The sequence below is a fragment of the Acomys minous genome (assembly GCF_964271855.1).
Source record: "Acomys minous genome assembly, chromosome: 18".
Lineage (NCBI taxonomy): Eukaryota > Metazoa > Chordata > Mammalia > Rodentia > Muridae > Acomys > Acomys minous.
The window spans coordinates 18,784,828-18,797,381 of NC_140501.1; the positions used below are offsets into that span (position 1 = coordinate 18,784,828).

General features: G+C 42.7%; 1 protein-coding gene across 1 annotated transcript in view; it reads left to right on the plus strand.

Moving 5' to 3' along the window:
* The first annotated feature begins 1,066 nt into the window (after positions 1-1,066).
* The window catches only part of EDNRB (endothelin receptor type B), a 29,819-nt gene continuing 18,331 nt past the window's right edge, over positions 1,067-12,554 (plus strand). The window contains exon 1 of the mRNA XM_084766927.1: positions 1,067-1,933. Coding sequence (XP_084623053.1) covers positions 1,451-1,933 — 483 coding nt within the window. The 5' untranslated portion in view covers positions 1,067-1,450. The remainder of the gene's footprint in view (positions 1,934-12,554) is intronic.

The following is a 12,554-nucleotide window of genomic DNA, read 5'->3' on the forward strand; positions in this document are numbered from 1 at the left end:
TTTGTTTGTTTTTTTTGTTTTTTTTTTTTTGTTTTTTTTTTTGTTTTTTGTTTTTTTTCCATTGCCTTGTCTGGTAAAATAAGCATCAGGTTAAATTTGAGAATCGGCTTCCTGGTTATTTTCCTGTCTCCGGTCTTGGGTCCCTTTTAGACACAGTTGTAGAAAGGTCCCTGTAGGGACTTAATGATGAAGAGCTACCCTGCATACAGTGAAAGAAGCCTTTAAGTTCTTCGCTTAAGAAAAGATCCTGCCCTTCATGTTAATGTGAAACTTAAGGGCAACACAAAAAGCTAAAGGCAACTCCCCCAAACCAACCAGATTTCAAGTATCACTACAGGACGTTTATACGAGAAGTTGGAGCATTCAAAGCCCAGGTTGATACAGAACCTCCTAGTCTCCAGCTCCCAGGGCACCATAGGGTATATGAGGTTCTTAGTTGAATGGCAAACAGCTTCGTGTGGGACACAACTCTGAACTAGGACTGCCCCTCCCGGAGGAAGTCGTGGGGCTGACACTGTCTAGGCATTGCCCAGGGGAAAAGGTTGTGGCAAGGTCGCTCAGAAAACGGAGGAGTCTGGCGGTGATTGATGCTGGGGAAGGAAAGAATGAATAAAAGTACTTGTGTGGGGACAGCAAAGACCCCAAGCGAGCTGCTGAGGATCCACTGTTTTGGCATTCTCTGGGTCTTTCATCAGAGCCAGAGCTGCATTCTGTTGGAGGAGGCTTCTTTAAGGAGCAGCTGGACTCCCGCTGCGAGCCACAAGCCCCCTAGGGCAGTTCGACTACCCTGGAAGGAGGTTCCCCAGCTAGGGGCTCTGCATTCTGGTTAAGGACCTTGCTCTGGGACTTCCCGCACAGCTTAGCAGTTTGGAGTTTTTTACATAACTAAGAACTTACACACAACAGTGCCTTAAACTGAGAGTGAGCTGTAAAGCGACTGAGTGTTTGAAGTCACTGGGAAAGCACGGAAGTTGATGCTGGTATTCTCTCGGTTCGGTTTGTGCTGACAAGAGCATTGACGCATGCTCTTAGCCGCTAGGTGCTTCAGTCTGGGTCCCCAGGCTTAGCTAAAACAGACTTGCTTCCCGGCAAACACCAGGGTTCTTTTCCTGGGACACTCAGCCTTCACTGTCTGGAACACCCCTGCCAGAATGCTCCGCCCCACTGCGACTGGTCTCCCGCAGGGCCAGGAACTGGAGATTAAAACCCAGCGAGCCGGGTCGGGAAGGAGACTGAATGCAGGCAAGCGGGTGGCGCACGCCCAAGTTCCCCATTGGCGCGCAAACTTAACTTACTGCTACGCGTGGGTAGTGGCGACCCGGCTAGTGTGAGTGTTTGCAGAAGCGTGGCTGGGGTACCTGACAAAAGTGTCCTCTCTTCGTTCCCTTATTGGTCTCCAGACTGAAAACAGCGGAGCAGCTACCGGACTCTCACTGGAGCAAGCTGTAACATGCAGCCGCCCGCAAGCCAGTGCGGACGCGCCTTGGTGGCGCTGCTGCTGGCCTGTGGCTTCTTGGGGGTTTGGGGAGAGGAAAGAGGATTCCCACCTGCCCAAGCCACACCGTCTACCCTAGAGACTAAAGATATAATGACGCCACCCACTAAGACCTTTTGGACAAGAGGCTCTAACTCCAGTTTGATGCGTTCCTCAGCACCTGCGGAGGTGACCAAAGGAGGAAGGATGGCTAGAGTCCCTCCAAGATCCTTTCCTCCTCCGTGCCAACGAAATATTGAGATCAGCAAGACATTTAAATACATCAATACGATTGTGTCCTGCCTCGTGTTCGTGCTGGGCATCATCGGGAACTCCACGCTGCTGAGAATCATCTATAAGAACAAGTGCATGCGAAATGGTCCCAATATCTTGATCGCCAGTCTGGCTCTGGGAGACCTCTTACACATCATCATCGACATCCCCATAAATGTCTACAAGGTAAGGCGCCTTATGATGATCTGGAAGGCTGGAAACCAGGCGGGGGGCGGGTGGTAAGTGAAACAACCTTTAAAGTGGGGGGGTGGGCGCTTCCTCGAGGAGACTTCTCCGCTCCTAATATTGAGGATTGAACTAGATTTTCTGGGTTTTCTTCGCTTCTGACGAGTGTGGCTTTCTGAGCAGTGACACTGTTATTGTTGGAGACCTGGTAGAAAAGTAGAATTAGGGTTCCCCAACCCAGGCCCACTGGACTAAAGGCTCTGGAGTAGATAAGAGAATATATATATATATATATATATATATTCCTTTCTATGTAACTATGATACAAATTTAATGTTTGAGAATCACAAGTCAGTCTAAGTACAGCCTCCTAAAAGTGTGGTCGCCAAACTGGGAGCATGGCTGCCACCTGGGAATTTGTTAGGAATGCAAACCTTCCTCAAACAGATTTTACGTCTTTAGACGCTCAGGTGATGCATGGGAGAGGTAACTTTGGGAAGCATATTCTGAGGACCCAGAAGGTAGGGGTTTCTGTGAGGCTTTAGGAAATCTATGGTTTGAACTAAAGATGCCTAGGCGGGTAAAATGCCTTGCTGCAGGTGGCCTTAGATACTCCTGGCGGAACTCATGACCTGGTGCAAGTGTTGAGTTGTTTACCTTACTTCCTTTATCCATGCCAGCAACCCACAAGCTGGTGTTTATGTTCACATATGACCAAGCCCCCCTCCCCCATAAATTAGAGGTGGAAATCAGGCCCCGGTGTGTCAGATTCCCAGACGGAATCCTCATGACACCATCACTGGTATTTCATGGCAATGCACAAGTCACGGACAGGACAGTGGAGAACTCTGTAATGAAGCCCACATCTTCCGCGGTTCACATCACAGTGAGACCCGCAGTTATCGGAAGAGCGAGGCTCAGGGAACGAGGGAGGCAAGACACGAACACCCACACTGTTGCCTCCAGGTGGTTCTGGAAGTCAGGACACACCCTGGGGGTCTCATTTTCTTCCATTTCCCAGTAATGCTTCTAGCTCCCACCGACGGCGAATTCATGATGTTAACGAAAACAGACGGAATGGAAGAGCCAGAAATGTTTAGAGTTGTGCAAGTATAGCTTCCCATTATCAGCAATAGAAAAATCACACATAACTCTGCACAAGGCGACGAGAGATAGTGTTAGGTTGGGGAAGGTTGCACAAAGTCCTGCAAAACCCAAATGACAGGAGTGGTTACCCTAGGGCTGCCCTTGATATTTCCCTTCATGGGTCTCTGGCAACCCTAATACCAGTAGCCACATTTTAAGGGAATTCCAGACATTTCTAAGGCTTAGAGATGGAACATAGATTAGGATTCAGACCCTGGGGGTAAGCACTACCAGAAATACAAAGAAGAAATGGTAAAATGCAGGACCAGCAGTTGCTTTTGATGAACTCTAGGGGTCTTCCTGGAAACGGATAGGCTGAAAAGTCCTGTGTGTGTAGTCACAGCTCTGCTAGGATCATAGGTGACCCACTGTTTCTAAGTGGCAGGTTAGGTATTTCCCCAGTGGCTGAGGGAAGCTTTTCAGTTCTGTTGAGAAAGCTTGCAAACTGAACTCAGAAGTTTTACAGTACAAGGCGTGAGACATTTAAAAGTGGCTGAAACCAAGATTCCCCTCCACGGTGCAGGCTATGATCTACTTTTGTTAGGTGTGCACAAAAAGCTCATGGTAGTTTGGTTTGGGGCAGCAATGGCCAAGTTAGCAGCCTCTTTGTATCAGCCAGCCATTGAACTGTGTGTGGTATGGAAGGCAGGGTTGAGAACATTTTCTTCCCTTGTATTGCCACTAGACCAGACACCAATAGAACCTTCTGGGACCATTGTGTTTTCTGCCAGTCAAATGACTATTTCGATAAACCAGAGAATAGCTGACTGAGCATGCAGGTTTCTCTTCAAGGTTCTGTACTATCTCTCTGAGAAGTCATAACCTTATCCCTGAAGCTGTTTGAGGTGCTAAAGCTTACTTCTGAAACAAACCGATGAGTCATGGCACACCTGACCACTTAGCCATCTGAATCTGTCGGAAACAAACCCAACTGATCAATGGAGGTCCCACGGCTATAAGTATCAACATGAACTCCTGCAAATCCTACAGCCTTACCTTTGGTTTAGTTTGAGGCTATCACAGTGGTCTCTATTTATTAGGCACTATGTGCTGGTTTTACTTCATTAAGTTACTCGGGTGACATTGCACAAGGTGTGTTGCTATCAACCCTGATTTAAATCATGGAGGAGATGAAGAGGCTATTTGCCCAGTATCGCATCATTAGAAAAGTATAATTCCTGATTTGAACCAAGCTTATCTGGTCCTAGAACCTGAAACCCTCCCTATCACACTACGTTAAGAATGCTAAGGGACAGCATGTCCTTCCCCAGCCTAAGCTTGTCAGGACCTCAGCTTGAGTGCTTGGGAAGAATTGTGACCTTTAGTAACTACACTCGGTAAACATTTTCAGAATTCATGAAGTGTCAGAATTGTAGTCTGGGAGTCCTCTTAAGATAGTCTATAATATGCAGTATAGTGCGTGCTATTCTAAAGCTGTTTACCAGAACACCTAAGATGAGTTTAAAAATCATTTTATTCCCCCTACATAATTGTGGCAGCATATAACTTTTTAAGATATGTTTTAGAATTTTAGAGCATTGGAGATTATAATTCCTAAAGAATAATTTTAGTAGTTGTGGATGCTGTTTTAAGTGTCTTCTAAAGTAGAGCTTTGACTAGCAAGTCAAATCTCTACTTTTTGACAGGCATCAAAACGACACCCGTCTTCGGAAATCCAATATATACAATTTCTTGGGATTCAGAGTCCCTCAGCCCTTCTGTTGATATGCCTAGCAGCTCTGAAGTGTCTTTTTTAATCTATTACACTCACTTGAAGATCATTAAATATAGAGGTCAGTAATGCTGACAATCACAGCTCATGTCCATCCTAGAAGTTGCTCTAAAATATGGGCAGGGTTTTGCGTGAGGTCCTGCCTGCAAAGAGCTGGCAACCTTGGGAAATCTGCCTTCCCTGCCCCTGTCCTGCCCTGCTCTGCAACGCTTCTTTTCACGATCTGGGCCCCTAGAAACTTTCAGCTGGAGCCATTCTGCTCTGTGGTGTCCTGTAGGAAGAGGACCCTGTGCTGAAGGCCAGGGAAGAGTCTCGGGACACTGAGCAAGTTGCAGATACTGAACACTTCAAACACTCATGTAAATTACGTGTGAAACAACAAGCCCTCTGAACACTTCCCATTGGGGTGCATGGGCTGTGCTTACATTGCAGAACATAAAACAGCTGAAAACAGGGAAAATCCAATCATCCACAGTCTGTATTTTAAAATGATGTTCAGATGCAATAGCAAATGCCATATGAATTTGTAGATAAGTAAGTAGACAGATACCATCTGGCCCTGGCCCTAGCACATAGTGAGAAAATAATAAAAGCTATCAGAATGTTTGTGTTTCTATAGTAAAATAAGAAGGGAAGTTGATGTTTGGAGGGGTTTTTTTTTCAGCTTTTGTCATACAAACATGACTACAAGCATCATAATTCATAGACACACATTTGCACACGTGTATAACTACTTCTAAAGGGCGAATCTCTAAAACTGTAATTTCTACATCAAAGATTCTGTAGTGTACTTGCAACTTTAATAGACATCATCACATTGTTATTACTGTACTCTTGGTCCTGATCACAGCCTTAAATAATAGCTGCAGGCAGATATGCATATGTTAGCATCTGTGGTATGTTTGGGAGTCACCAAACATGCCCTTTGATGACATGGTGTGTATACACAACTGAACTAAATGCTACAGCCTAAATACCCAGTGTAAGGCTCAATCTCACCTCATTCACAAGCTGCCCCACTTACACAAAAATGATGGAGGCCATCTCCTTTTTTGCATATAAGAACATACTGTCTGACTACTGAGTTTTGGTAGCTATGTGGAAAGCAAAACACTTGAGATTATTTCTGCATACTAAACGGCTTTAGTGCCACTGGTTAGCTGGTTCATTGCTCTGACTTGATTTGTCTTAAGAGTGATATTTTTTATAGATTGACAGCTAGCTGGAGATAAATTTTAAGTTCTTAAGAAAATAATAAGCTTTTGAATTAATTCTGAATTTTACTTTAAATATAATTCTCTTTTGTTGTTGTACTTGCAATAATAACTGGGTGTATATAATTCTCAAATAATAGCTTCCTTTTTGTGTAAGCAAGTTGAACTTTACAAAACCTACTTATAAACTGGAAGGCAGATTGGATTTCAACATCAACTACTGTGATAAGGATCTAAATGTAATCCATGTGCAGTAGTGGTCAAGAGCTGAAAATTAACCTAGGATCACTGTGTTGTTAGATGGTCTTGCTGTTAAGACTGTCTGCCACCATAAGAGAGAGAGAACAGTGGAGTTATAGTCATGACAGGCAACATTTCTGATATTTAACATTTAATCACTTAAGTGGGAGGACACCTAGCATTAAAACGCTGGCATGTCAAAATGTGGGAGTGCCTTGCTGAACCCAAAAATGAGTTTTGAATGAGATGACTTGGCAGTTAGTCAGGCACTTCCTGTTTGTGACACCATCAATTATCATGAGGAATAAATTCACTTTTCTCACTTCCCTTAGATGCCTTGTGGCTCTTAACAATTCTGAGGAAAATTAACTAATTGGAAAAGTAAACATTGAGAGATAAGCATCAGCGTTAACTTTTGAGGTGACAGTTTTTCTCCCGGTAAAGCTGAAGTGTATGTATACACAGCAATACAAGAGGGCTCAGTGTCGCGGGGAGGGGAGTAGCATCCTCCAAATTTAAAAACAATGCTCTCATTACCAGTCAGGGAACTGAGACTTGTCAGTTACATCCTAGCCACCATTAAACATTCTGTAATGGCAAAGCATTGTGTGCCAAAACTGAAATTAAGCTGACATTTGAGACTCATTTATTTTTATATAAATAAATAAGTAAATAAGAAATAAGAAGCGCCAAGTAAGCACATGAAAATTGTTCTCTTTGAAAAGGAGCTAATAAGTAGGAAGGCTATTTTTCTCTGGGTGATTTGTAATCTATTAAGCAACAGCTCGATGCACATTCAGTATGGTGGCTGCAACAGCCAGTAACAGATGAACTCCTGTACACAAGTGATGTCATATGTAGGGGATCAATCACATGAAGGGGTTTTCTCACTTACAGTTCTACAAGTGTCTAACTAGAATGAAGTGGGAAAGCCTGACCCTACCGTGTGAGGGTGTTGGCCAAACCAATTAATAGCCCAATAGCAGATTCAAGTAACCCAGAAACTCAAGACATCATGGCCCCAACACACTGTTTCACATGTTGGATGCAGTTCCTGCGACAAAATGCTTAAAAAGCAATGGGCTCTGCACAGTGAAAACTTGTGTCTGCCTTTGATCTGACACTCGAACATTATGAAGCCCTTAAAGTGCCAGATAACATTTCTTTTGATATCGTAAGGCTTATCTGGGAAAGGCTTCCCCTTTTTTTTTTTTTTCTTTCTTTGTTCACATAGAGTGAGTTGTTCAAAACTGAAAATATGTCCATAGTTGTACAAAATGATGGCATGGCCCAGCTCTTGTGTCAGGGCCAGTAAACCCTGTTCTCCATTTCACAAGGAAAACCATATAAGGTTATCTTTGTGTGACTGATATGCTATAGTTGATTATTTTTAGCGAAACATGTCAAATGCTAATAAATGATTAAGTGATTTAGAGTGTGTTGACAGAGAAAGCCTGAGCTGAAATACGATTTTAGCTGTAATTTATAATGTGAAAGTGCCCCCCTCCAGAACTTTGTGAAGTCTTCAAGGGGCTGGTTATGTTTGGAGTTGCGAACCACTGTTGTGTCTGAGTACACCTTGGCCAAAACATGGCTGCTCTCAGCCTCCTGCACTCTTGGTAGTTTATATTATGATGTTAGTCCTTCCCTGTGATTCTCCAGTGAAAATGCAGGAGAATTAAAAACAAAAACAAAAGACCAAAACACGATGTACAGAATTGTGAAGTGATTGGAGAATAAAGATTGAGACGAGGCTAATAACGAGTGTGCTTGAGTCAAAATATATGGGCCACATTGACTGAAGCAGTTTCCAAGCACTTCTCTCGATTTGGGGTTCCTGATCCACTCCCTGCTTCAGTTCGCTGTGGACTCCAGAAAGAAGACAATCAAACTAACTTCAGAATGTTTACACTGTACACAGCCTCTCCAGTGACTTAAAGGGCTTTTAGGTTCTGTAGAATTTGGACATCCCACAGTAGGTTATCAGTGTCCCGTCAAGTGTTACACAGAAGTAGTGGGCCCAGCTGTGGCAGGAAACGGCTTAAGAAGCTCTGTCCATCCTGTCTGTGCTACACACTGAGTCCTGAGGCTGGGATCCCAGTTCTCAGGCTCTTTGGACGTTTTAGAGGAATCTCTTTAGGAGATCCAGCTCAGATAAATGAACCTAGTAGTTCAGTTATTTCTCTTAGCTGAGTTTCTTATGAATACATTAAGTGTCAAGAAATCTGTGGGTATGGTTTTAAGTTCAGATAACAAGACAGTGATAATCTTTATTTTTCTCTTGTCATACTAGAGATCAAGCCCAGTGGCTGATACATGCTGGGCAATCCATTTCTTGCCTGTCTTGTTACAGACTTAGAAATATTTCATTTTGATAATAGTAGTACAATGTATTTATTGTAAACTTGGATTTCTCATAAAACTTTTTCAGTATTTTTAGGTTTCAGATTTTCCTAGAGATTTGTTACAAGCTCTTTATTCAATTTGTCACCACAAAACCAGAGTTCTAGTCAGTCATAGAAGTCTTCCAGAACAGGGGAACTCACTGCTGTGTGAATAGATGGAACACGTTCCCAGGGCCCCTAATCTACACTGTATACATTGGGATCTACTAAAGTGTTGTCCTAAGGGGCACTGGTTGATATCATTTCTGGCCACATATTTTTAGCTCACATAGCCCAATTCTGAAGTGACTGCTGCATTTTGATTACTGTGAAAAAACTTGTAATTTGTGTTTGTCCCTGAGGACATGGGTACAATATTTTTAAAAAATATTTTGGACTTAACCACAAGCATAGTATAAGTTCTCTCAATGAATGAAAACAATTGAGACATGGAGGTCCCTGAGTGAGACCGTCCTATCTTATTAAAATGCTAGTTTAAACCTCCCTCACAAAATAAAACTTATCTGCTACAGGAAACTGAGGTTTGTTTGGTTTTTGTTTTGTTTTGTTTTTTAAGAATATTTCCTTTCCTAAAGTTTGGAAATGAAACAACCCATTATTCTCTTCTTTTGATGTTTATACAGTAAAAGCTCTTCTCTAATGCCAGCTGTTTCAAAGACAGGGTCCCAGCTCATGGGATGGAAGCAACTGGCTGTTTCCTCATCTGCATTGCCCACCTACCCTCTTAGTGAACATCCCTTACCTCCTGTGTGTGCCATAATCTAAGGTCCTCCCAAAGACACAAGATCTCGCTACACAGTGAGAAGCAGCAGGGTCTGTTTTATGTCAGTCATTTCCTTGACAGGTCTGCAGGAGGAGTACAACTGTGGGAGAGGAATTACCTTTCACCTCTTCCTGTCAGCTGGGAAAACCGGAACTTGGCAAGACCTCAGGCTCACCACCCAGCTTGCATCCCAGAGGTCTGGCTCTAGTCAAGAGTCCATCAGCTGGGCTAGACGATACAAAAGGCAAATGCACTGTCCTCCCTGTTATCCAGAGTATGACACTGAAAGCATCATAGTTAAGCATCAATTCCTGTCTTATGGTCCAGTGCAGTCACTTGATCACTCATGTTTATCCAACAAGACTTTAACATACAGCTGCTGTGTGTCAGGCAGAGGTCTGTACACTCCAAATGTCCTAAAACGTTCTATTAGAATTTTCACTCAAACCTCAGCCGACAGTCCTAATTTTAAAAATGTAAAAAGAAAATGGTATGTGTAGTTAATGTGGCGAACGAGCATTTCTTTGTGCAAGCTGATTAGCTATGGCATTTCCTGATTTGATGGGCTTGATTCCTTTTGGTATGAGCTGGGTATTAGCAGGTAGTTTCCCCCATTTAATAACTCAAGAATGTAATTTTTAATTAAAAAGGGAAATGAAAATTTTAAAGCTTGTTGGGGGATGTATATTTGTTTCATAAACCTTCAAGAAAGAGCATTTGTCCCCTGTTCACGCTACTTGTCCTTTTAGAAAAATTTACAGCTACGTAATATAAAAATACTTTTAATATAATATAAAAAATAACTTATTTGGGTTCTCATGCCCTCTTCTTTTTAAATTTATAAAAGATTATAAATTAGAAGACGCAAAATTGGACTTTCTTGGGTAGAATTCTTATAATTGGTTTGGTGGCCAGCTCGTCTTTTTTTTTTTTTAATTTACTGGTTGTTCTTTTTTTTTTTTTTTTTTTTTTTTTAATCACTCAAAGGAAGTAGGTTGTGGAATCAGTATAGGCAGGCCTTAGGGGAAACAGGCCAGAACAAATGTAGTGTCAAATAAACACTACAGTATAGTGCCTGTAGGACCTATCACCAACAAAAGCTATTGTGTTCAATGAGACAAAATGAAGTGGAAACTACTGTCAGTTACAGGAGTTATTTATTGGTCACTGGCCCACCATGAGAACAATTAGATACCCAAGTTTAATTTTCTTCTTTTTTTAATTCACTTTACATCCCAATAATAGGCTCCTCCCTTGTCTCCTCCAGGTCACACCCTCCCTTCCCCTTCCCCCTCCCCCTCCCCCTTCCCTACTCAGAAAAGAGGAGGGACACACACCCCATCCCGTCAACCCACCCCAGCACATCTAGTCACATCAGAACTGAGCGCATCCTCTTCCCCTGTGAGCTGGTGAGGGAGCCCAGCCAGAAGGAAGTGATCAAAAAGCAGTCAACAGAGTCCACGTCAGAGATAGCAGTCCCCACTCTCCCTACTAGGGGACACACGTGAAGCCTGAGCTGCCCATCAGGTACATATGTGTAGGGGGCCTAAGTCTAGTCTATACAGGGTCCTTGGTTGGTGTTTCAGTCTCTGCTAGCCCCCTTGGGCCCGAGTTAGTTGTCTCTGTTGGTCTTCTTGTGGAGCTCCTATCACTTCCAGATCCTTCTATCCTTCTTTCCTCCAACTCTTCCACAAGACTCCCTGCGCTCTGCCCAATGTTTGTCTCAGCATCTGTTTCGATCTCCTGTTGGGTGTAACCTCTCAGAGAACAGCTATTCTAGATGGCTATCTTCAAGCATAGCAGAGTATCATTAATGTTGTCAGGGGTTGGCTTTCTCCTATGGGATGGGTCTCAGGTTGAGATAGGCATTAGTTGGACATTCCCTTAATCTCTGCTCTATCTTTATCCCTGCACATCATGTAGGCAGTAAATTTTGGGTCTAAGTTTTGTAGGTGGGCTGGTATTCTCCTCCTTCCACTAAGAGTCCTGTCTAGTTAGAGGGTGATTTCTTCAGTCTCCATGACCCCTGATACTAGGGGTCTCAGCTAGGTCACCCCCTATTCTCCCAGGAGCCTACCCTGTCACAGGGCTCCAGCTTATCACAGAGATGCCCTCACCTGCTGTTTCTCTTTTCTCTGCAAGCTCTCTCCCACCCCTTCCCCAGGTCTGGTCTCCACCCTCATTTCTTTCCCAGTTCCCTTTCCTATCCTCTTCCCTCTGTTCAATCGCTTTCATTGTTAATTCTATTTCCCCTTCTGAGTGAGATTTAAGCATCCTCCCTAGGTCCTCCTTGTTACTTATCTTGTTTGGGTCTGTGACTTGTTGTATGGTTACTTGGCACTATATAGGTAAAATCCAAACTGTGATACATTTACACAATGGAAAACTCCTCAGCTATTAAAAACAAGGACATCATGAAGTATGCAAGCAAACGGATGTAAGAAAACTTAATTTTTAAAAGTATCTATAAGTTTAATTTCTATAGAAAGGGCACACTGACTTTCTTCCTTTTCTTTTGTGATGAGGATTGAACTCAGGACTTCAGCCATGCTAGGCTTGCATGCCACCCTATAGAGTAATAGCTTCAGACCAAGACAGATTTTTTAAAATCACTTTTAATTCATTTTCATCATCAGGTCATACTTTTAAATTATGCAATTAAAGGAGTAAAACCCAAAGATAAAAAACAAAACAGGAAATAAGAAATGTGTTATTGTTGCATTTAAAATAACAGTGCTTCCTTTTTCACTAAAGTCTACCAGTTCCCAATGACAGGTGAAAGTGTGAAATTTCCACATACCATTAAAAATACCTAAAAATACCCACTCACAAAGTTGTTAAAATGCTATCTTGGTTGAGTGTTACAGTAAATTCTATCCATTTGGCCTAGAATGGCCAATAACTGACAGAGACTCTGAAACATAGTTTAAAGCTGCCAGTACTAAGCTGGGCAGAATCTAAACTGATACAAATCAATTCATAAATTAACATACTACTCTAAGCCTAATATACATATATCCCAAGCACCTGCCACTATGATCCTCAGAGACTTATCTCTCCTTCCCTGTCAACTGTAAACTATCTTCTTTCTCTCTCTCAACTCTCAATATTGGCTCTGCCC